Source organism: Camellia sinensis, chromosome 3 (assembly GCF_055761805.1).
Source record: "Camellia sinensis isolate YWXY chromosome 3, ASM5576180v1, whole genome shotgun sequence".
NCBI lineage: Eukaryota > Viridiplantae > Streptophyta > Magnoliopsida > Ericales > Theaceae > Camellia > Camellia sinensis.
Window position 1 is genome coordinate 180271178 of NC_138963.1, and position 25591 is coordinate 180296768.

A 25591-nucleotide genomic window follows, 5' to 3' on the forward strand; every position below is an offset into this window, starting at 1 on the left:
ATTAAAGCAACACATTCGAATGAAATTTCGGCATCAACTATTCGTTTCTCTGAAAGTCCATATTCATAAGCCCAGGATTTTCTCTCTCCATGTCAAAAATGGAGCTCAAATACTAGTCAACAAGTTATATTCGGCCTTTCTTCGGTGATAAAGTTCAACAAATTATGTTCAAGCCAAGCACCTCAATAAGGTTTCAAGTGCTAGTGCATGTTTCCATATGGCCAAAATCACGGTGTTTGAGCTAAAAAAAAATATCATTGGGATTACCACAAAAATTGAGTCCATATTCAGATTCAGTTTTTTATTTATTTATTTTATTTTTATTTTCATCAGATTGCTTGAGCCCTCTACATTGCCACAAAAATATATTTATATATATTTAAATATATTTACATTCGGAAGAGGGGGCCGAATTTCATACTTACAAATTTGGGCAGTTAGAGAGGTGAAGTCTGAAGCCGATACTGGAAATTTAAGCTGAAATCAGAGAGGCTTTACAGACTGTAATCAACAAGACTGGGCTAGGCTTGGCAGGACCACACACGTTGCGTTGAGAGGGCGAACGTGTGTGGTGTGCGTTGGAACCGTCGAAGTCAACAGTGATCGGAACTGGAACCAGTGAGTATGCAAAAACCGAGATTCAAACTCCGAAAAAATAGCGCCGGGCTGTGAGACTAACGAGCTGGATGGTGTTAGGCAAAAAACCACATATCGCGTTGAGTGGGCGACGTGTGGTTCGCGTTGAACAGCCGAAGACGAAGGCAAAGCATCGGGCATCCACTATTTATCTTCCGAGCATCTACAAGATCGACAAGACAATAATTAATTATTCAACATCAAACCTGTATGTATGTCAAAATTATTGTCAAAATTATCGGCACAGGTTCAAAATTCAATAGCATGGATTCAAGACAACAAAGCCAGATTTCTTCAATAAAATTAGCCTCTGGGATTTTGTTTCAGAGTATCAAATATTAGCCATTAATTAAGATGGCCATTTTCCATGGAATTCTGTTGCTCACAGTCCTATTATTCGTACCGATGGCTGTAGCAGCTACAGTTGGGCTCGGAGGAGGAGCAGAAGAACAAGATCTTGAGTGCTTACCAACAAGGTGCAGAGAGCATCACGGCCCTGAAATCCGATTCCCTTTCAGGCTCATAGGGAAACAGCCCGAGCACTGTGGGTATCATCCTGGCTTTGATCTTTCTTGCATTCGTCATTCCAAATACCCACTCCTCCAGCTTCCATTTTCTGTTAATGTTTTTGTTAACAATATTGACTACAAATCTCAGACCATAGATATATCTGACCCCAATCGCTGCCTCCCGCGACAGCTTCAAAACTTCAACTTATCTGCCTCTCCCTTCCCAGAATATCACGGCTGGTACTACGACCTTAGCTTCGTCAATTGTTCCCGGACACAGGATCTAATTTTCGATGGTGTGATTCGGATTGCTTGCCTTAGTGACCAGAGTCACCAAGTTTATGCCATTCAATCTCAGATGAAGCCGGCTTTATCTTGCACAAAGATGTATAGCATCACACAGCGCAGGCCGTAAATCAAGACAGGGCAGAGACGGCGTAAGCCGCATGCACGAGCAGTGGACGAGCGAGGCCGGAACCAGCAGTGATGTCGCAGCGGAGTTGGTGACCACACACGATGCGTTGAAAGGGCGACGTGTGTGGTTGGCACCGGAGCAAGCAGCGGCGTCGGCGTCGGTGCTGGTCAGTTGAGGAAGGCAACGGCAGTAGGGCCACAGAAGAGGCTGGTGTTGGCTTGACGACGTTGTCACGACACCAATGATAGCCGAGGGTGTAGCCGCCGATGGTGTGCAAAATGACGATGAACATATGAAGCCTTCTTGGAGAGGAAGAAAGGAGCTGGGTCTGTGCCTGTTGAAGAAGACGAGTTGGGTCTGTGCTTGTGGCGGCTGTGCAAAAGTTGGTGAGGCTTAGGGTTTTGGCACTTTCCTTAAATAAAAAAAAAAAAGAGCATTATCCGTGTGTGCCAAACAACAAAGGCACGTGTGAGCCTTAAAAAAAAAAAAAAAAAAAAAAAAAAAAAAAAAAAAAAAAGGGGCAAATTAAATTTTTGCTTGTCAATTTTTTTTTATAAATTGAAGTGCGTCATCAACTTTATCCATAGGCTCTGTCGTGACAAAACATTTTTTTTTTTTGGGGGAACGTGATGCGAAACAGGGTCGAAGAAATGACAGTATGCATGTCTGAGAAATTTAAAATTTCTCATACACGCAAGGGGCAAATGTAAGAGGGGCTAATTTGAGCCCACTAAATTATTTAGGCCCAATAGCCCAAGATTAATGGGCCTGAATTTATCGCAAGTCCAAGAATTGGTGGGCCTAGATTTATCGCCATCAAACGGATTGAATCGCTGTAAGCCTCGAAAGGGTTCGGATCCACAAACCTAGAGACTTACTCAGGCCCAGACTCGAAAGGGTATTTAAGCAAGCCTAGAGATCCGAGGCACTCGGACTCGAAAGGGTTCGGATCCACGAACCTAGAGGTCCGAAACACTTGGCTTCGAACAGATTCAGACGCAATCTAGAAGTCCCTCCGTTAATGAGTCCTAGAACACTTGCGGGCTCGGAGCTTTCCGGGATCTACGCACCAGAACCATGGGCGTAATGGAGTTCGAACAAAGGACCCGATTCCGAGGACGGTGAGTGGAGATAAATTCACTCTTCGGTTAAACTAGCCTATACCCGGGTCGAGGTGGCACGACCACGGGGGGTCCATGAGACTCGGCAATATTTTGCGGCAGGACGTCCTCTGGGACTACCCCTGACCCTTTGGGATGATTGGGGATCATTGGTTAGGTGTGGCTAAGAAGAAGGGTTCGCCGAGGGAGTGATCTCCTCTTCGGGGTTTTCTCATCCTCGGAGAAGTCACCTCCTCGGAGAAGTCACCTCCTCGGAGAGGTCACCTCCTCGGACAAGGTGGTTAGAGAGAATATCCCCCATGTGCCTTGCACATGGGCTCCATCCTATATCATGAGGTGCCTATAAATAGCACCCACCCATAGCTTTACAAGGGATGGATTTTGGAGATTTTTAACTCTTGGGAAAGAACTAATTTCCCTTCTCCATTATCGACCTTGAGAGTGAAAGTGGGAGATCAATGGGAGAGCCTTGCCATTATTCTATTCTCTAGCCATTTTGCCTTCTTCTTCACCCAATCTCTTATCTCCATCATCTCCTTTGTTGTTGTGTTCCTAAATTGAGATTATTGAAGAATCTAAGCCTCTCATCATATTCTAGAGAATTCGAAGTTGTTCTTCAAGGATCTTCGAAGATCTTCGAATTTTCCAACTCCTTTCTTGAACCCTCTCCTACACCTTGCTTATTCAACATCTACACTCATTAATTTTCATCAGAATTACGAACTTTGAACATCTTAAAAAAGAAGTAAATACACACTTCATTATGGGTAATATTTGAAACAACAATGGAAGAACCTCATTGGAACCCTACCCTTTGAATTCAATTGAATTGTGCATTCAAGATTTAATTGGTTTGTAGGTTCTGTAATTTTTGTCGATAGTCATTTATCCAAAGTCCTACGAGATTTACAGTGATTGATTATGAATAATGAATTCCATGTTTTAATTCGAAGGTTCATACCTTGAGCTGTGGTCAATGTGATTGTTTCTGCTATTCATTGAACAGTGGTCAATGAATTCCATGTACTGTAATTTTTGTTGATAGTTATGTTTTAATTCAAGATTTAATTGGTTTGTAGGTTCTGTAACTTTTGTTGATAGTCATTCTTTTTGGCCATAAATACAAATCACCGAGGGTCAAGTCTAAGATTCTATTACCAAGTATATTAGAATTCTCTACAATAATTATCTTTACACTAATCTTTCAATGGTAGTTTACGTAAATGGCGCCAAAACTCAATTATCCTTGCAATTATCTCATCATGAAAAACTAGATTGATTATAATTTATTTGGTTTGCTTGAAGATGTTAAAGTGCTATTAACCTATTTAACCAAAGAAGAATTTAACAGAGACACTGAGGTCATAATTTTCTTCATTATGCTGAATTGTATTTCTCTTATCAACTGTTTGATGGTGCTAGGGGTATTGAAATACAAAATACTATGTTAAATATTAACTTTTCTTCTATGAAGTACCTTTTCCACCCAAAAAAAAAAAAAATACTAAGTTCATGAGACTGGGTGTAAAGCTGGCGCACGTTCTTGCTAGGGCTGCTCTAGGTAGAGATATAAAAAACACAAATTAGATTCAAAGCATTATAGCAGACTTTTTTTTTTTTGGTTTTTTTTGAGGGCCAGGATACACTTAATTCAAGAGAACTAACAAAGCAATAAGACATAAATCAACAAAGAAGCCTCTCCTTTATGGATCCTTAGCCAAACTTTTGAAATTTTTCTTCAAGAAACTATCAATTTTCTCTTTCACCAATTTCTCAAGACTGAAATAGAATTCATGTGGCTGGCTTTTCTGCTCTATATCCAAAATCCCAGATATAAGATTGATTAACTCTTCCAAAAATGTTTTGTCATCATCACATGAATTGTACTTAAACCCATATCCAATTAGCTTCACAACTTCACTCATCAATTTCATGAACTCCTTCACGAAGCCAAAAAGCTTTTGCAACTGCTCCACCAGAGAACTCAATAAATTCTTCAATGTACCAAAATTCAGCTTCACACTGAAAAGCAAAACAAGCCCAAAATTGAAAACATCAAAGTTTTAGCTTTTGTAATGATTGAGTCAATCTTGGTCTTGCATTTGACAAGGGCTTCTTTGAACTTTTCAGCAAAGTTGTCTCCCTAAGGGGTCAGGTCACAATGGAAAATTCAATGCCTGCTGATAAACTTACAGGTGATTAGGTCACAACGGAAAATTCAATGCCTTCCTAATTTAATTTTTTAATTATGCTTCATGGGGCAACTTACTGCATAACAGAGAGTAGTTTATTTGCTTGCATTCCATGTCTCTTGCTTTTATATTGTGTTCAAAATTTTGATGATTAATTAATGGTGTAGAAGTCAAAGCAGTATTTCTTATCCTTAGATATGAACACTAAATGAAGGAATCTTTTTTGGGGGGGGAATTTAGGCACCCATATGCTCCTAGCTTGTTTTCTTCCTTCACCTTGCCTTTATTGATGCATTTGTCCTTTTGATCATTTCCATTAGTTCAATAAAATTTGTTTAAAAAATAATTGCCATGGCTTCTTGTTATGATTATAATACTGTGCAGCTACTTTTGTTTTAATAACTCTAGCAGGTTGCTTGGTTATAGTTGGACCTTGATATTTACTCTTGTAGATGTGATATTGTTTACACACATATTGTCAAACATGCATCTAGGTTTATTATGAATAAAACCCCAACTTTTGTAAAATAACACAAAAGCCCCAAACTTTCACAAAATTACCAAACCAACCCCAACGTCTCAAAATACTAAAATTTAAAGACAAAATCCATACAGAGGAGTAGGATATCCCTACCTCGAAGTTTGAGCCAAAAAGGAGATGAAGACTCGAAGATCAACGTGCTCCAAATCCAAACTTTTTCAGATTAAGTCGAAGCCCTCAACGCCCTCTATCTTTTTAACAAAGGCCCTAGGCTAGATTCACACTCTAGGGAGATCAAATCCTAGAGAGAGTGTAGGTTTAGAGAGAGAGACTCTCGGATCTAGGGTTTGAAAGAAAAAGAAAGTGAAAAACTGATGTTCAAAAACGCTACTGTCTGCTGATAAAAAACACGCTCGCTCGAGCGAAGCTTTTGTCGCTCGAGCGACCAGACACAGAAAACTCTCGCTCGAGCCAAGAAGTTCTCGCTCGAGCCGAAAACTCAGAAGTGCACTCGAGCGAAAGAATGCTCACTCGAGCCAACAACTCAAACCCTCAGGTCTGCAACCAGAAGCACGCTCGAGCGACAGACTTCTCGCTCGAGCGAAGAACAAACCAGACCGCTCGAGCGAAGAAAACTCGCTCGAGCCAAGAAATGTAACTCTCAGGTCCAAAACCAGACGCAATCGCTCGCTCGAGCGAAGCCACTCTGGCTCGACCCACCAGGCACGAACTCAACTCTCGCTCGAGCGACCAACTCCTCGCTCGAGCGAAGGTCCAAAAATCTGGGCAGCAGCACTAGGCTCCCAAACACAACCAACCTGTAACAGACCTGCCCAACACATCCTATAACTCAATATACAAGTAAAAAGGATGCAAACAAGATAATAAACAACTACCAACATCCACGGACACATGTCCGGATCACTGTACAACAAGGGTAAACCCGGGATCGCTATAACCTCCCCCCCTTAAAGAATTTCGTCCCCGAAATTAAGCACAAGTTTTCAAAAACAAGTTTTTCTCCATTTTAAACATTGTTACATTTTAACATTCAACAATTCGACCCATTACCGGTCATCCCATCCCTTTAACAAGAGGCATTTCACAATACGTAAACAACATATGTACTTTCAACATGCATCAACATTACGCATTATCTTTCCAATTTCAACAATATATTCAACATATATAGTGTTACATTCAACTTCCATATGAGGTAAGTTTCAAAACATACTTCCAATAAACCAAAACATTTTCAATGTTTCACAACTTAAGACATATATAAAAGCTCTTAAGTTCAACAATAGTTTAAAATTTAAATACAAGATTACATATCAACAAACAAGTCCGGATATTTTTCGCGGACTTCCAACTCACGTTCCCAAGTGGCTTCCTCCACTCCGTGATGTTTCCACAAGACTTTCACCAAAGGAATGGTCTTGCCACGCAGGACCTGATCCCGCCTATCCAAGACCCGAACCGGTCTCTCCTCATACGAGGCATCCTCATCTACCTCTAAATCGGTCCAATCCAACACATGTGATGGATCTGGCTCATACTTCCGAAGCATACTCACATGAAACACGTCATGCACTCCGGACAACTGCGGTGGTAAGGCTAACCGATAAGCAACCTCGCCAATCCTCTCAAGGATCTCAAAAGGACCAATAAACCGAGGGGATAACTTTCCACTCTTCCCAAATCTCATCAAGCCTCGCCTAGGTGATATCTTCAGAAAGACATGATCACCTACCTCAAACGCCAAAGGCCTCCTTCTACGATCGGCATAACTCTTTTGTCGACTCTGGGCTGTAACAAGCCTCCTACGGATAAGCTCAACTTTCTCCGTCGTCTCCCTAACCAACTCCGGACCCAACAAAGGTGCATCACCCACCTCGGCCCAACAAACTGGAGACCTACACGGTCGGCCATACAAGGCCTCAAACGGTGCCATACCGATACTAGACTGAAAACTGCTGTTGTAGGCAAACTCTACCAATGGCAAGTGCCTCTCCCACGTCCCACTGAAGTCCAGGACACAACCCCGAAGCATATCCTCGAGGATCTGAATAGTACGCTCGGACTGCCCGTCAGTCTGAGGATGATAAGCCGTACTAAAGGTCAACTTAGTGCCCAAGGCACTCTGCAAACTCTGCCACAACCTGGCAGTAAAACGAGGATCTCTATCCGAGACGATCGTCACTGGGACCCCGTGCAATGTCACTATGTCCCGAATATACAAGTCGGCTAGATGATCTACCGAATCTCTCACGCGCATAGGAATAAAGTGCGCCGACTTAGTCAACCGGTCTACAACCACCCAAATAGCATCACTACCCCGCTGAGTCCTCGGAAGACCTACAACGAAGTCCATAGTGACATGCTCCCACTTCCACTCAGCAATAGGCAAGGGTTACAACAAACCCGCTGGCCTCTGATGCTCGGCCTTCACTTGCTGGCAAGTAAGGCACTTCGATATGAAAACAGCCACATCTCTCTTCATACCCCGCCACCAAAACTGGCGACCCAAATCCGGATACATCTTAGTACCTCCCGGATGCACCGCAAGGCGCGAATGATGAAACTCTCGGAGTACTTCCTCACGGCAAGACTCCGGCACAAACAAACGGTCTCGGTATCTCACACTCAGGTCGGGATACACCGTCAAACCCTTCTCAACTGTCCCACTGGAGATCTTCTCTCGGAGGGACTCTACCTCAAGGTCACCTCTCTGTGTCTCTAACACTCTAGTCACAAGTGTAGGCTGCGCAACAACAGAAAACAAGGCCGCAGCCTCAACGGATTCACTCAGAAGTAAATCAAACTCCCCAAGTGCTCCCAACATCTCCCATTCTCGGATGGCTATACTAGCTACATCACTAATGGATTTCCTACTAAGGGCATCGGCCACAACATTGGCCTTTCCCGGATGATAATGCAACTCAAAATCATAATCCTCAATGAACTCCATCCACCTCCTCTGCCTCAAATTCAAGTCTCTCTGTGTAAACAGATACTTCAAACTCTTGTGGTCCGAGAATACCTCGAACCTCTCACCATAAAGGTAGTGCCTCCAAATTTTCAAGGCAAAGATCACTGCTGCTAACTCTAGGTCGTGTGTGGGGTAATTCTTCTCGTGTATTTTCAACTGACGTGAGCCATAAGCTACCACTTTCCCCTCTTGCATCAACACACAACCCAAACCCTCTCGTGAGGCATCACAATAAACCGCATAACCCAACCCTCTCTCCGGAATAATCAACACTGGAGCGGTGGTCAATCTAACTTTCAGCTCTTGGAACGACTTTTCACAAGTCTCACTCCACACAAACTTGACTTCCTTCCGAGTCAGTCTAGTCAACGGTGACGCTAACCTGGAGAAATCTTTCACAAACCGACGGTAATACCCAGCTAATCCCAGAAAACTGCGGATCTCAAACACACTCTTAGGCTGTGCCCAATCTTGCACTGCCTCAATCTTGGATGTATCAACAGACACCCCTTCCCCGGATACCACGTGGCCTAAGAATTTGACTTCCCTCAGCCAGAACTCACACTTCCCAAACTTGGCATACAGCCTATGGGCTCTAAGCAACTCAAGCACCACTCTCAAGTGTTCCTCGTGCTCCTCCTCAGAAGGCGAATAGATAAGGATGTCGTCCACAAAAACGACTACAAACCGATCCAAGAATTCCCGGAAGATCCGGTTCATCAAGTCCATAAAGACTACCGGTGCATTGGTAAGCCCAAATGGCATCACCAGAAACTCGTAATGGCCATACCGCGTACGGAATGCCGTCTTAGGAACATCCTCCTCCCTGACCCTCAACTGGTGGTAACCCGATCTCAAGTCTATCTTAGAGAAACAACGGGAACCCTTCAACTGGTCAAACAGGTCATCTATACGGGGCATAGGATACTTATTCTTAACCGTAGCCCGATTCAACTTCCGGTAGTCAATACACAATCTCAAGGCACCATCTTTCTTTTTAACAAAGAGGGCCGGTGCTCCCCACGGCGAAACACTAGGGCGAACAAAGCCCTTATCTAGCAATTCCTGGAGCTGAACTTTCAACTCAACCAACTCTGCTGGAGCAAAACGGTAAGGTGCCATAGAAATCGGCGCCGTGCCGGGCACTAAATCAATAGAGAACTCTATCTCTCGGTGAGGTGGCAAACTAACAAGATCTTCGGGAAAGACATCCGAATACTCACAAACCACCCTCGGCAATACAGCTGGGTCTCACCACTCTCACCACTCTCAAAGCTGGCAAGTAGACTACTAAGCTCACTTCGCCCTCGCGAATCATACCCCAGTGGCAAAACACTACCAACCCGGTCTCCCAAGAAATGGAACCACTCCCCGCTCAAGGTACATAACGTGACCCTCTGGCGGTAGCAATCGATAACAGCCCGGTATGACGATAGCCAGTCCATACCCAAAATAACATCAAAACCCTTCATGGGCATGACAACAAACGGAAAAGGAAGCCTATAGTCGGCGACCTCTATATCACATCCTCTAACACCCTGTTTCAGGATCAACTCACCACCCAAAGGCGATACCACACAAATAGGAGATGCTAACTGTGCTAACTCCAATTCCAAAACAGATGCAAATGCAGCAGATACAAAAGAATGAGATGCACTCGTGTCTATCAACACACTAGCAACCGAGTTGCAAAACAGAAAAGTACTTTTCACTACTGATGGAGCCGGTACTAAATCCTGCGCGGTAACAGCATACACGCGCCCCGTAGGCCCCTGGCCTACCTGCTCACCTCTCGGAGCAAAAGACTGCTGCACAGACTGAGATGACGAAGCTCCCGGATTGGCCCTCGAGGCCTGCACAGACTGAGCTGGCTGAAAACCCTGCGTTTGCCTAGAACCAGACGCTCCCGAAGTGGCACTCAACTGCGGGCAAAACCTCTTCAGGTGCCCAGGCTGTCCACACTGATAACAAGACAAGGGCTGCCCCCTGCCCAAACTCTGACTATGCGGTCTAGCTGAAGAAGAAGCAGCTCTCTGACCCCCACCCTTCTGCGGGCAAACTGAAACCTTGTGACCTAGCTGGCCACACTTGTAACAAGCAAAATCCCCCTGATTGCCTCTCCCCGAGCCTGCACTCGGCACTGGAAAGGTCGATCTAGAAACTACTCCCTGAGACTGCTGAGGGTTATAATCCCTCTGTCTCCTGCCATCACCCTGACCATCCTGGCTCCTCTTGGAGCCCCTCTGTTCTTTCTCCTCTTCCTGCATCATAATTTCCATATGAGCAGCAGCATCTACCAGGTGTCTATACTCTCGGATATAAGACCCACCAACTCTCAACTTGAGGCCCCGCCTCAACTTCCGCTCAAACTCATAGCAACGGCGTTCCTCAGACGCCACCAGTTCAGGTGCAAACCTGGACAGACTGGTAAAAGTAGCCTCAAACTCGGCCACTGACAAGCCCTGCTGCTTAAGCCGGCTAAACTGGTCCCTCAGCTTCTCCCTAGCTGCTGCAGACAAAAACCTCTCCTGAAAAGCATTCACAAACGCCTCCCAAGTACCACCAACACGAGCCTTCTCGTACTTCCACCATTGACCTGCATCCCCCTTCAATTGGAAGGATGCCAAGGTCACTTTCAGTGCTCCGTCCTCGATGCCAAGCATCTCGAATGTCTTACTCATTTGCTCTAGCCACTCATCAGCCTTCAGTGGCTCCTTCGGATCCCCGATAAACTCATCCGGATTAGCCCGGAAAAACTCCCTCTTCAAGAAAGAAGGCCCTGCCTCAGCTGCCTGATTCCCAGCTCTAAGAATACCCAAAGCTCCTGCTATCTCTCTGGCCAAGGCACCCATGGCCTGCTGACCCACTGGCTCGGCCACATTGGCCTGGCCAACTCCCTCTTGCACTGCCGGAATCTCACCCGGTAACGGTACTTCCTGCCTCGCAGGTCTACCACGCCTAGCACCTCTTCCTCGCCCTTACATCCTAATAAAGGTAACATAGAACATTAGCACATTCACAAATGTGCCGAAACTAAACACCCACGTCCTAGTGCATGGACAACTGTAATTCACTCCACGTAAGCACATAAACACATAAGCACTTACGAATTTCATTTCCGGATAATGATAGTCCCGAGGCGTTACTAGAGTTCCGGTTAGAAATAGCATTGATCAAGTGCTTTTCCAACAAGACTCCCAGAAACCCAAGGATCCAATCAACATCCTAGAAACTAAATCCCATACCCACATAGTCACATAAGAATGTTATCAATTAAGCACAAAGCATATAACACTACTTCTAAGTCTCTATCAAGCGAGACAAACCCATTGTGATACTAATCACTTCCCACGTACCCAAAGTATTCGAACCCGGTACGCTCTGATACCAAGTTGTAACGCCCTCAAAATAATAACATTAAACCCATCAAATAAGACATGCATTGATATGTAAAAGTTCCACATTCTTCCATTTATCAGAGTTCCATTACAAAAGTATTACATGTTAACAACAAAAGCGAAATGCCCTACGGGCTTACAGCTTTCCAAGTTAACACTTGGTTACAACAAAAGAGTACTAACTCATTTACACATTAAGCCCTTGGCTTGAATTTACATGTAATACATCAAAAAGTAAAACGACAAAAGTATGTCCGCCTCTAGCCTCCCAAGCTATGTCCTTGGAGGTGGCATGCAACCTGTACCTGAAAATGATATTCCCATATAGGGTGAGCCACAGCCCAGTAGAAATACACTAAACCAACCATGAACAATGACTAAAAGATTAGCAATTGATAGATGGTCAACACTGATACATCCACATAAATCACATTTTATGTCATACGACTTATGAGTCCAAGTTACTTTTCATTTTCCCTTTTTCAACAGATAGGCATATAAGCTCTATCCACATTCTCAACAGATATGTATAAAAACTATATCCCACATTCACAGATAAGCATATAGCTATACCCACATTCTCAACAGATATGTATAACAACAATATCCACATTCACAGATAAGCATATGAGCTATATCCACACTTCACAAAGATAAGCATATGAGCTCTATCTTCACTTCTCTAGAAAAGCATATGAGCTGTATCTACGGAGTTCATCCCCTATCTTCTCCCAATACTATCCGGTTTAGAGGTACATCCCCCATCTTCCCCTAAACCGCGGAGTACATCCCCCATCTCCTCCTCTACACATAACGTATACAAACACATTGGTTCTATATACAATCACTCAATACATATAGTTAATGTATTCTATCAACCGTCAAATTCCATGACACATTCCATTGATTAGTTTCCGTTTACCTAATCATCATGCATTGTCTACAACAATCACGACTATCCTCCACCGATAGCCCAAGCAGTTATCTCTAAACAGAAAATAAATGCACAATGGATAGTCAATCAACATTTCATTTCCTCATTTCTCGCAATTAATTATCCCAATTAATCAAACAATGCAATTAGGTCATTATCCATAATTGACATTTCAACCCTTAGGTCCCATTTTCACCAATGATTCAACATTTATTCCATTTCTCTATGCCAAACATGCATCTAGGTTTATTATGAATAAAACCCCAACTTTTGTAAAATAACACAAAAGCCCCAAACTTTCACAAAATTACCAAACCAACCCCAACGTCTCAAAATACTAAAATTTAAAGACAAAATCCATAGAGAGGAGTAGGATATCCCTACCTCGAAGTTTGAGCCAAAAAGGAGATGAAGACTCGAAGATCAACGTGCTCCAAATCCAAACTTTTTCAGATTAAGTCGAAGCCCTCAACGCCCTCTATCTTTTTAACAAAGGCCCTAGGCTAGATTCACACTCTAGGGAGATCAAATCTTAGAGAGAGTGTAGGTTTAGAGAGAGAGAGTCTCGGATCTAGGGTTTGAAAGAAAAAGAAAGTGAAAAACTGATGTTCAAAAAAGCTACTGTCCGCTGATAAAAAACACGCTCGCTCGAGCGAAGCTTTTGTCGCTCGAGCGACCAGACACAGAAAACTCTCGCTCGAGCCAAGAAGTTCTCGCTCGAGCCGAAAACTCAGAAGTACGCTCGAGCGAAAGAATGCTCGCTCGAGCCAACAACTCAAACCCTCAGGTCTGCAACCAGAAGCACGCTCGAGCGACAGACTTCTCGCTCGAGCGAAGAACAAACTAGACCGCTCGAGCGAAGAAAACTCGCTCGAGCCAAGAAATGCAACTCTCAGGTCTAGAACCAGACGCAATCGCTCGCTCGAGCGAAGCCACTCTGGCTCGACCCACCAGGCACGAACTCAACTCTCGCTCGAGCGACCAACTCCTCGCTCGAGCGAAGGTCCAAAAATCTGGGCAGCAGCACTAGGCTCCCAAACACAACCAACCTGTAACAGACCTGCCCAACACATCCTATAACTCAATATACAAGTAAAAAGGATGCAAACAAGATAATAAACAACTACCAACATCCACGGACACATGTCCAGATCACTGTACAACAAGGGTAAACCCGGGATCGCTATATCATGTGGATTCTGCAGAATAGGAAAAGTTTGGCTTTGAGAGTGAAACTTTGAGGCCCATGAAGTGTAAACAGATAGCAGAGTTGCTCAATGGTATTGCTGAAAGATTTGACTGGGATAAAATAATGGAGGGTGACAACATTATTGGACTCAAACAGGTAGACACTCTTCTATCTTGTTTTTCCGATAAAAAAAAAAAAAAATCTTATCTAAATACTTGGAAAGTTTTTAACCGCTTTCTGGTTTATGTATTACTTCATTATGGACGATGATGCTCTATTTTTTTGGTTCAAAAGCAATAAAAAAAATTTCATTCATGTTCTTTCTGAATTTTTTTTTTCATAAAAGTAACATGCAACAAGTTTTACCTTTTGCTTTCGGTGTATTTCTGGAGAGCAACTTCAGAGACTTCACATTACTATCATCCAGGGAAAGCAAAGCATATCATTGGAACCAGGAGGCCAATTTGAGCTTAGTGGTGCACCTCTTGAAACTTTACATCAAGCTTGAGCTGAGGTTAATTCACATCTTTATCAGGTTTGTCTGAAACATATAACTTCAGCATATAGATGAAGACATGTGGTTGATATATAATATGTTAGGAATTCTTCAATTATGATTTATGAGAAAATGAATGTATGTGATTCTCAAACCACATATCATGGCTTTCAGTTTTTATGTGGTTCTGACGAAGGTAGGATTTGATCTTTGATCTCAAGTCTGTGTGATGATGACCAAGAACTATTAGCTATGCTAGATGGTATCATGAATCACACATGATGTTATGGAAGGCCAAGCTTATCATATTTGAGGATCACGTGTGAGTTTAAGGAAGTTGAAGGAAGAACACATGCTTGATGACATGTATTAAATCATAGGTTGTGGGGGGAATTTTAGGAAGATGTACTCATCATATATAAGCAAGATGTGATGAATTGTTCGAGCTTGGCGACTTGGACCAGGTTTATGGTATCCTCCAAATTAGAGCTAGTTGTTTGTGCTGTAGATTAGTTTCCTACCCCACTACCACCAGTTGAGCATGGCTTATGACCTGTAGTACATATGGCTAGCAAAGACTTAACTCGCTGGTACAATTGATTACTTTGTCATAGAGTTTGAATCAGTTAGGAATAAAAAGGAATTCAGATACCTGTCAGCATGCACAGCCCAGATTTAAGCCTAACCCATCAAGGTTCCTGTTCCAGTTTTGTATGACTCCTTAAGCTTACCTGCTGTTGGGGCTGCAAACAAGTCGAGCCAAGTTCTGGGGTGTTCGAGTTTGGCTCATTGAAATTAGTTGAGCTGGAGCTTGAGTTAAGCTCAAAGAATCGAGCCCAAGCTCAGCTTGTCTAGTGCTTGAAAAAGTTAAGCTTGGCTCAAGTCAACTCAATTACATATACAAGCAAAGTTTGAGCTTGAAAATAAAAATCAAACCTAAATTAATTTGCACATTAAGGGGGGGGGGGAAAGAGATTAGATTATGAGAAAAAACATTAAAACAATGTTCATATTATTAATAAGTTTCATGGATCAATTATGTAAATTTGCAGAAACGCCAAACATCAACAACAGAATTATCCACACACACACACAAAAAGAAAAGGCGAAAAACCAACATGGTGTTACATCGATATATGAATACAAGATCAACTATCCGTGTACTTGCACAGTATTTTGGCTTAGGGAAGATATGAGATTATGAGGACTTACATGCCTAAAGTTGGCACTCTTGGACTTGATATGATGTTTCGGACATACACTGTTCAGGTGTGAGAAATTTTACATTTTTGGTGTTCTAGTCATCTCAAATCAAGACTCCTGAAGTCACTAAGCATTTTTTTTTTTCCTTCCAAATCTATAAGTTGTATTCTGAATGGGAAATGTTGGATACATTTCTGGCTTTTATAGGTCAATTTGGACTTCAGCTCTCAAGTGGACATGATCAGGAAATTACGTGTTGGTCTTGCTTTGCAGCCTGTATGAAAACTTGCTCTTTGTTTTTCTTATTGGAGTTTCTTTGGTTCTCTGGAATCTGATGAACATAGTAATTGAAACAGATCACCACAACCTTGTTTATAAAGTTTGGTTTTAGTGATGGATTAGTACACATCATTGGTACAATGATTTCATTAATAACATCTTAATTGTTCTCAGCTTATCTGTCTTAAAACAGTTCAGAACTTGAAGGTGATTCATTGCCTTTAGAATTTGTGTTAAGAACTTTCTATTTTTAGATTGTTAGAGGGAGATGAGTTTTAAATTTTACTTCCCTGTGAGGGGGAGAAAGATGAGAAGGATGAAAGGTGCTTGTCCACTAGGTGTTGGGGTTGGGTTTGGCCATGCACGGTGGTGGCCTGGTGGACTGTGTCTATGAGGTTGCTGAGTCACCCAACATGGATGTTTGGGGAAGTGGCTGCTGGGTTTTGTTTTAGAGGTGGTTGATAGCCATGGTGGTCCATGAGGCTATTGGTCAGTGGTGGCATGTGAGGTGTAGGAGGAAGTGAAAAGAAGAGTGATACTGTAGAAAGGAGGAGGAGGGAGAGGGAATGAAGAAGAAAAGAATAGATAAAGACAAATTAAAAAAGGGACAAAAGTGTCATTATATATATTTCTTAGAATCACACACGATCAATTTAGTTGTGTTGTACACGCACGGTTAACTTAACCAGAATTTGCAACTTTTGCACTTCACTCTAAATTTCAATAGGGTTATGTGTATATTTTTAAACATGAACGAGGTAAAGCGTTTTTGGACAAACCATAAAGGGGTAAAATGTCATTAACCCAAACTGTTTGGAGGTCTAATCGTGTTTTTATTTCAATATCTATTCATGTGTGTTTGTTTTTATTTTTATGTTTGCTTGCATGTGTGTTTTGACCTTTTTACCTTTTTGAGGTTAAAAATAAAACAGGAAAATATTTACATTTAAATGAAAATGGTAACTCCTGTAAAAACCATGGGCTGATTAGTTTGTATCAAACACGTCATGTGATTCTCGCTGGTTCTTGTTGACATTAGTGCTAGTGATACATGGTATTCCTACAATCTTTTGGCATCTTCTGTTATCCGTGTTGTTTATCACCAAGGATCACTTCAACTCTTTGAAGTTTTGGATTGTTATATGCATTTCTACTAAATTGGTTTATAAAATAAAATTATTTATATGAGTTTAGATGTAACTGATAATATGTTAATGTTCTCCTTATTTATTTTCTTTGCAGATTGGTTTTTGGTGACATTTGGAAGCATACTTGCAAATCAAGATCAAGTGTTGATTTTTTATTTTTATTTTTTCTGAACTGATACTTAGTTCTAGTTACAAATTAAGATCAAGTGTTGATTTGGAAGGAAAGTTGGTTGAGATTTGCGAAAATAGCATGTGACCATTGGAGCACCATAGTAATAATTTGGCAATTTACTACTATTCATTGCCAAATTATAGCAATGGCAATGCTATTATAGCAAATACCATTGGAGATGCTCTTAGTTCATTTTGAGATTTGCTATGATGGTTTTTTTGTTATACTTAATGGATTATTATTAAATTTGTTAGATGGATATATTTTGATTTATAATATAAATTGTTTGGTGAATTTTTTTGTACAGGTGTATAATAGCTAGTGGATTTCTTAGTACATTTCATAGGCTATTTGGATATGAGTAGGGATATTTGTGAAATAATAATTTAAATTGAAATATAAAATATGAAACAAGTTTAGTGACACATTTTTTGGTCATTTGTACTTGTAATTATGACAAAGTAATTATTCATCTCAAATAAATATTTTTTGTGACAATTGGTTGCAGCATATATATGGAAGTTCTCATTGATTTTGTTGTTTGGTAACTAAAAATTTTGTCACGTATACATATTTTTGTCACGAATTATATTTCGTCACCCATGTTTGACTTTTGGAGACAAAAATTTTTGTCAACTTTACATCTTACTGTGACGAAATTATTTCTTCATCAATGATCAACATAGGTGACAAATTTATTCGTCAACTAAAATTATAAACATGATATTGAATAACTATTTGGTGATGAAAATGATAATTTTTTTGCGACAAAATATTGTTTTATTGGTGACAAAACATTTTGTCACTAAAGTAATTTCATTGGTGACGAAAAGCAATTTTTAGTGACAAACATTCAATGACGAAATTGGTGAAGAAAATATTTCCTCACAAATATCTATAGTGACGAAATTAGCTCTTTGGAGACAAAAAAAAACTTTGTCATTCAAGACCTAACTTCTTGTAGAATCACCGCCACAAACTCATCACCACCAATATCAAATTTGAACCATTTTGGTAATTTATACCGGGAACATTGCTCTTCGAAATCAATATAAAAGAAGCCAACAATTTTTGGTGCTACAAGGTAGGTATATATGCAAGAAAAATAAAAATAAAAGCAACACAAAATAAAATAAATAAGATGACAATAAAGAGAGAAACCACACCATATGTGTGTGGTTCGGTTACTACCATACACACATGGCGCACAAAGGCCCTAAGGGTACACCTCTCTTTTTATTGATTTTCACTCTTAAGTATTTATTCTTACAATAAAAATCCCTATATGAAAAGTATATTTTAGTGGGTAATAGAGACGATTGGGTTTTATCTAATATCTAGCATATCCTTACTAAACAAAATAGCTTTGCACTGTCTTTGAGGCTTGAGTTTTGCTAAGTGCACAAAATTAGTGCACGAAAAAATATGCAGAATAGAAAGGGATCAATTCTGCACATTTTCATTGGCAGCAATTCGGTGCACATAGGTGAGGCTCTACAGAATTTTTCGGGTGGATAACAATTGAGAAACAATGTGCATGGTTGGCCTAGATTGTGGATTGACATGCAAACATGCGATTGCCAATTTTACACTACACATCACTACCTCGTCAACTTTAGGGGAGGGAGGTGAAAGGTGTTGGTCCAACACATCCTTTAGCTGTATGTTCTCAACAGTCGGGGTCAACAGGGACATGATGAAGTCTCCCGGATGCTTTCCTTTGATCACTTCTAGTGCTAACACACCAAAGCTATAGACATCACACTTTTCAATTACCTTCATTGTGTAAGCAAGCTCTGCAAGAAAAGAGAGACATGGTAATGCACTTGTTTTGTTATGCTTTAGATTCTATGCCAATTTAGGAGAGCATAAAACTATGTTTACCTGGTGCAACATATCCGTATATTCTTGCAAATGCACTCCAGTTAGAGGAATCTAGCTTCAAAAGCTTGGCAGTGCCAAAGTCCGAAACATGAGCCTCATACTCCTCATCAATTAGAACATTGTTGCTGGAAATGTCTCGGTGAACAATAGGCGGTGTGCAATCATGGTGCATGTATGACAAAGCGCTTGCCACACCCTTAATAATATTCACCCTCTTAGGCCAATCCAATTCTTTAGCTTCTTCGTCTTTGTTAAAAATTGTAGCCAAACTACCTCTTTGGAGGTACTCATAAACTAGAAAAGAATGCCGAGCATGTGAACAATACCCAAAAAGCTTCACTATGTTTCGATGCTTAATTTCTGGCAATGCCCTTACCTCATTTAAGAAATCTTTCCTATCAGCCCTCTCGGATAACGGATGAAGTTTCTTCACAGCTACTATATTAGTTGATGGTAACTTCGCTTTGTAGACAGTTCCGTATCCTCCTTTTCCAATGCAATATGTGGCATCAAAATCGTTGGTAGCTTGTACAATGTCATTGTACATTGCTCTTCCATCGAATATTGCTATCGACAACAAATCATCTTTCGGGGGTTGGGTGTCACCCTCTTCCACGTGTGACTTTGTCTTTCTTGAATTGAACATGATGAGAAGTCCAACGAATGCACCTAGAAGTAAGAGTGCTCCACCAAGAGGGAGCACGATTACAAGAACAAGTGTCCTTTTTTCTAGAGTGAGTTTGTGCAATGCAGAAGGAACTTTGCAAGGCTGCAGGCCTTTGAAATTTCCACACAGACCTTTGTTCCCTTGTAGTGCTTCTATTGATGCATTCATAAAGGCGTTGCTCATGGGAATAGGACCTTGCAACTGATTGTACGATATATCAACATACACCAAGCCATGCATATCTTCAAAACTCTTTGGAATGAGACCAGAGAGTTTATTGTGCGAGAGGTTCAACTTCTCCAAGCTCTGCAAATTTGTGATTTCCAATGGCATTTCTCCTATGAGAATATTACTACTCAGATCCATCTCGTTTAGTTGAAATAACTTACCAATCTGTAATGGAATTTTCTGGTTGAACATGTTGTTGCTCAGGTTCAAGTAAAACAAAATTTGATAGTTCTCCAAAATACCTGGAATAGGACCTTGCAACTGATTGTACGATATATCAACATACACCAAGCCATGCATATCTTCAAAACTCTTTGGAATGAGACCAGAGAGTTTATTGTGCGAGAGGTTCAACTTCTCCAAGCTCTGCAAATTTGTGATTTCCAATGGCATTTCTCCTATGAGAATATTACTACTCAGATCCATCTCGTTTAGTTGAAATAACTTACCAATCTGTAATGGAATTTTCTGGTTGAACATGTTGTTGCTCAGGTTCAAGTAAAACAAAATTTGATAGTTCTCCAAAATACCTGGAATAGGACCTTGCAACTGATTGTACGATATATCAACATACACCAAGCCATGCATATCTTCAAAACTCTTTGGAATGAGACCAGAGAGTTTATTGTGCGAGAGGTTCAACTTCTCCAAGCTCTGCAAATTTGTGATTTCCAATGGCATTTCTCTTATGAGAATATTACTACTCAGATCCATCTCGTTTAGTTGAAATAACTTACCAATCTGTAATGGAATTTTCTGGTTGAACATGTTGTTGCTCAGGTTCAAGTAAAACAAAATTTGATAGTTCTCCAAAATACCTGGTATTGGCCCACTAAATTTGTTTGTGGATAGATCAAGTTTCAACAACTTAGTTAGTGATCTGAGTTCTTGAGGTATCCAACCCGAAAGTTGATTATCAGCCAAAATTAGCCACTCCAAAGAAGTCAACTTTCCAAATTCCTTTGGGATCACCCCAACTAAACGATTTGAAGATAAATCAAGTCGTTCTAGCCGTGTTGACTTTCCAAACCCTGGTGGAATGCTACCAGTGATGTTATTTCTTGCTATTTTTAGGAGTGTCAAAATTGGGAATATTTCCCAATTTTCTGAGAATTTGCCATAAAAATTGTTGTTACTTAGATCTAGGTAAACCAGGTTTGGATTAGTGCCCAAATCTTCGGATATATTTCCAATGAATTGGTTTTCATCAAAGCGAGCTCTGGCTAAGCTTGAATAGTTTTTCAAACTTTGGGGAATTGTACCTGTGAGCTGGTTGTGGTTCACAGTGAAGTTCATAAGTTTACCACCTTGGCAAAGCTCTGGGAGATTGCCAGAAAACTGGTTGTCATCCATTTCTAGTACAAGCAAGTTTTTCAAATTGCCAAATTCATGTGGAATGGGATCGGAAAGTTGGTTGGAACGAAGGAAAAGTTTTTCTAACCTAGACAAATTGCCTAATGAAGCAGGAATAGGACCACTGAGTTGATTTTCGCTCAATTCCAGATCGGCGAGGAACTTCAAATTTCCTAGTTCTTTAGGAATTGAACCAGAGAGTTGATTATTCCAAAGATGTAGGAGTGTTAGGGAGCTCAAATCACCAAAAGATGTTGGAATTGAGCCATTAAGATTTTTGATTTCAAAGCTTAGGTCCTGGAGTGATTTCAACTTTCCTGGAGCTTAAATTTTTTGGTATTTTATGTTCTTTATTGATATCTCTTGGGGCTATCATTAGGCTTTGTTTGGAAGAGTTTTGGAAATGCAATTCTACCTCTTGACTTGCACGTGGTGTTTGGTTACAGTTTTCAAAAATTAATTCCATATCCACTTTTGAAAACTCTTTCTAAGGTGGGAAAATTTGGACTAACTAGTCGTCTCCCTAGACGTTCGGTCGGTCGTCCTCCCGGATGTCCAGCCGATTGACTGAAACAGTGCAATATATATATATATATATATATATTATTTTTTTATTTTTTTACAATTGGCACCTGTTATTTTTTATATTTTAAATAAAAAAATTTGGAATTTTTAATTTTTTTTTTTATGAGTTTTGAATAGAATTTTGAGTTGTGTGTTTGGTTATGAGTTGTAAGTTTTTGTATCAAATATCATATGCCACATCAAAAATTTCTCACTCAATTCAAAACTCTTTTCAAAACTCATTCACCAAACAAATTTTCTATACTCCAATCATAATTTCAAAACTCACAAACTCAAAATACAACTCCTATTCTCAAATCATATTTAAAAAACTCTACCAAACGCTATCCTTAATTTTCTTCTTAAAAAAAAAAATGTATTACAAAAAGGGTAACAGTAGGGGTGGCCATGGGCCTGATGGCCCACCAAGCCCAACCCGATATTTTTAGGACTTAAAAAAAATATTTAAATTTTTAGTTTAATTAATTTTTAGGTTAGACTTGGATAAAGAGTTTTAGCTCAGTCTGTTCATTTATAAAATACTTATCTTATTTTTATTAAAAAAATAATAAAAGATAAAGAAAAGTACATATATATATTTCTTTCTTTCTAGAGTTTAAATTAAAACATTTCTTAAAGGATTATATTTATTTTATAATTGAGTTTTGTTAATGTTTCAAATTCAAATAATTATTAAAAGGGTTTAAATAATATAATAGCCTTTCAAGACGAAATATTTATTGAGTGAAGTGGGTAGATTTGAGATTTAGACATTTTTGTAGGATTGAGCTTGAGATGGCTAAGTTACACTTGATGTTAAGACATGCCAAGTTTAATATAACCGTGCATAGTACTGGTCTAGCCTTATATTTATCCACCCCTAAGCAACACAATCTTTTTTGTTGTTCTAAGGATTCATTTAAAAAAATAATAAAAAAAATTAATCTTTTTTGTTAAAATATGTGTTAAAAAAATTAAAATGTGTGAGAATAATTGTTTGATTTTTATGAAAAAATATCCAAAAAATAAAGAGAATGGAAGAATTTTTTAACTTTCTTATTTAATTTTTTAGTTTTTTAAATAATTTCTTGATTTTTGTTTTACTAATTTAACCACTTTCCAAAATTAACCAAAGTAATGGAGAGTTAACGTGCAGACTCCCCCATGGGTCTATGTTTTTTAGGTTTTTTTTTTGGCTGAAGTCAAGGAGCGTAATAGTTCGAATTTTGCTCCAACTTGATATTGGTTGAAACAGTAAGATTTAATATATTTTGTTAAATTTTTAAAAAATAATTAAAATTATCAAATAACAAATAGTATGGAGCAATGTTCTAGATGATTAAATAATCACCCCCATCCTACACTACCCACACTATTTCTACCGAATGAATAATTCTAACCAATAATAGAGGTGTTTGGGAAATTGACTATTTTAATAGGCTATTTTGGTCTTTGACTATTTTAGTATGTTAAAATATTGTGTTTAGGAAGAGTGATGTATTTTTTTATTGTTGGATATGATGTTTGTGAGAGAAAAAGTAAAATGATTATGAATTTAATATGACATTTTGTCTTATTAACTATTTTAATTTTTTTTTAGTGTTATTTTGTTCAAAATTAAAAAAAAAAAAAACTATTGTCAAACATTTGGAGATTTTAACACTTTTTGGAATTTTAAGACTGACCAAAAGTCACACTTCCAACAGCCAATGACTTTCTTCTTCTTTTTTTTTTTTTTTTTTTGAGTGAATAACAGCCAACGACTTCACTTGTCTTGTTGGTTTTGTTTGTTTTTAAAGTTAAGTTAGGTGAAATTATCAATGTAACAACTCATATTTATGGCTTAGTCATGTTTGCATGCATTTATATGTTTTGCCATGTTAAGTTGCTGTAACAACCCATATTCATGTCATAGTATATTCATGTTCATTTACATAACTTTGTCTTGATAAGTTTACATTCATGAATCTTGTCTTGTTTTGTATTCATGTGATTTGCCTAAGTGTTGCTTGCATGCTTTGCTCCTTCCCTGATGTTAAGCCTAGGTTATGTTACGCCTAGATCATTCCTAGCCGAGGTCACCTTCAGCCTAGAAATTTGTCTTGGAACCATTTTGTTTGACCTCCACCTTCGCCTTGACATATTGGCCTAGATGTCATTATCTAGGCCGAGGTGTTCATCACCAAGGCCGAGATGTGTATTATCTAGGCCGAGATGTTACCTTTACACCTAAGTGATCTTGTCCTGAAGTGGTATGACCTAGACCGAGGTGTGGCACATCTAGCCCAAGGTGTGGCACAGCTTAGTCAAGCGTTGTCCTTCCTAGCCGAGGTCATTGTCACCTTAGTTGCCGAAGCTTTGCCCTTAGCCGATGTCATCACTTGCCGGAGTGCCTTACCGGGTAGCTTGTTAGATATGCTTTGTCATAGTCTTGTCTTGTCAATCTATCACCTTTTTGAGAAGAGCCAACCAGCCATTGCCACGTGTCCGAGCTGAGTGTTAAGTCAGCCGATAGAGAGAGAAAACCTATCATTTGTTCTATCTTTGTTTTGAAGAGGAGAGAGAAGCTCTAAGAGAGGAAGAAGAGTTCTTGAGGGAGAGTAGATTTCTAAGCTTGATTCCTAGAGATCGAACCGTTAGATTCGTGTTCTAAGGTTAGATTCTTGATCTGCTATTGTCATTCTTTATGTTTATGTTATTGCATTGCATGATTGAATATGATTTGTAAGCCATGCATTGCTTTGAAGTTCGGTATTAGAAAGAGAAAATAGCATTCATGTGTTCTTCAAGAAAAGTCATGTTTTGATCCGAAACCTTATGCCAAGATCCGTGTTTTTGTGTTTGTTTTCACATGATTTTCAAGTATGGGTACCCAGGTCCATGTTTTCGAACTCATAGCATGAAATCCCAGATTTTTGTAGTAAAGAAGTTATGATTTTAGCATTCATGTTCTTCATGATCTTCATGTTCATGTTCTTCCTGTCCTTCACGGGTGGAAACCCAGATCTCCAGACCTCACTTCCTGAGGTGTAGTCACCGAGATCACTCTCACCTAGACCTCACACTTAGGCCAAGCATCGTATCTCACCTTGGCCTACCTTGCATGATCACTTACACCTTTAGTTTGTCTTGTGCGCACCTCGGTATGCAGCCGCACGTCGAAGCCTGGGTAGCCACACCTCGGCCAGGAGGTGTGGGACCTCGGCAAAGACCTGGTTGGTACCCAACATGTCTTCCTGACCTGTAAAAAGTGTTTTGACTTCCAGCATGTTTTCCCGAGATCATTTGCATGCATGTGAGACCTGTTTTGAGAAGTATGTTCAGTATGCTTTGCCATGTGTTTGTAGGACTTGGACCTTTGCCTTGACCCCGACGTCCCAAGAACTATGTGAGTGGTATTTTTAATAAAGTTATGTTATAAAGATTTGATAAAGCCTTGTTTCGTTTTGATAAAAGTATTTGATCAAGCATGAATGATTACCCCTATTTTTATGTATCAAGTAAGCTTTGTTTTGATGACCTTCTCGGAAAGTCCTTAGTGCTAGGGGACTATAATGTAACTGCACATCTTGTTTTGAAAGTCCCTTGTGCTGGAGGACTCTAAACTTTCGCAGTACTCTCGTGTTAGAGGGCTACGGGCCTTCGTAACATAGGTCCTTTGTGCTAAGAGGACTCTAAACTTTTGTAGCACCCTTGTTTGAGATATCTCCCTTGCCACCGACTGCCTTGT

General features: G+C 40.0%; 1 protein-coding gene and 3 long non-coding RNA genes across 4 annotated transcripts; 2 read left to right on the plus strand and 2 right to left on the minus strand.

Annotated features, from left to right (window-relative positions):
- Positions 1 to 352: 352 nt before the first annotated feature.
- On the minus strand, positions 353 to 1651 carry LOC145821207 (uncharacterized). The gene is made up of 2 exons (XR_014363237.1): positions 1106 to 1651; positions 353 to 799 (listed from the first exon to the last, which is right to left on the minus strand). It is a non-coding gene; the product is annotated as an uncharacterized LOC145821207 (long non-coding RNA).
- On the plus strand, positions 793 to 1369 carry LOC145821206 (uncharacterized). The gene is made up of 2 exons (XR_014363236.1): positions 793 to 1184; positions 1336 to 1369. It is a non-coding gene; the product is annotated as an uncharacterized LOC145821206 (long non-coding RNA).
- A 12379-nt stretch (positions 1652 to 14030) lies between the features above and the next one.
- LOC145822953 (uncharacterized) lies at positions 14031 to 17459 on the plus strand. Its single transcript, XR_014364821.1, has 2 exons — positions 14031 to 14402; positions 17088 to 17459. It is a non-coding gene; the product is annotated as an uncharacterized LOC145822953 (long non-coding RNA).
- Positions 17460 to 18382: 923 nt separating this feature from the next.
- LOC114287666 (uncharacterized) lies at positions 18383 to 21297 on the minus strand. The gene has a single exon (XM_028231097.2). It carries the CDS (start codon positions 21295 to 21297, stop codon positions 19024 to 19026), a length of 2274 nt encoding a protein of 757 aa, XP_028086898.2. The 3' UTR covers positions 18383 to 19023.
- Positions 21298 to 25591: the final 4294 nt, after the last annotated feature.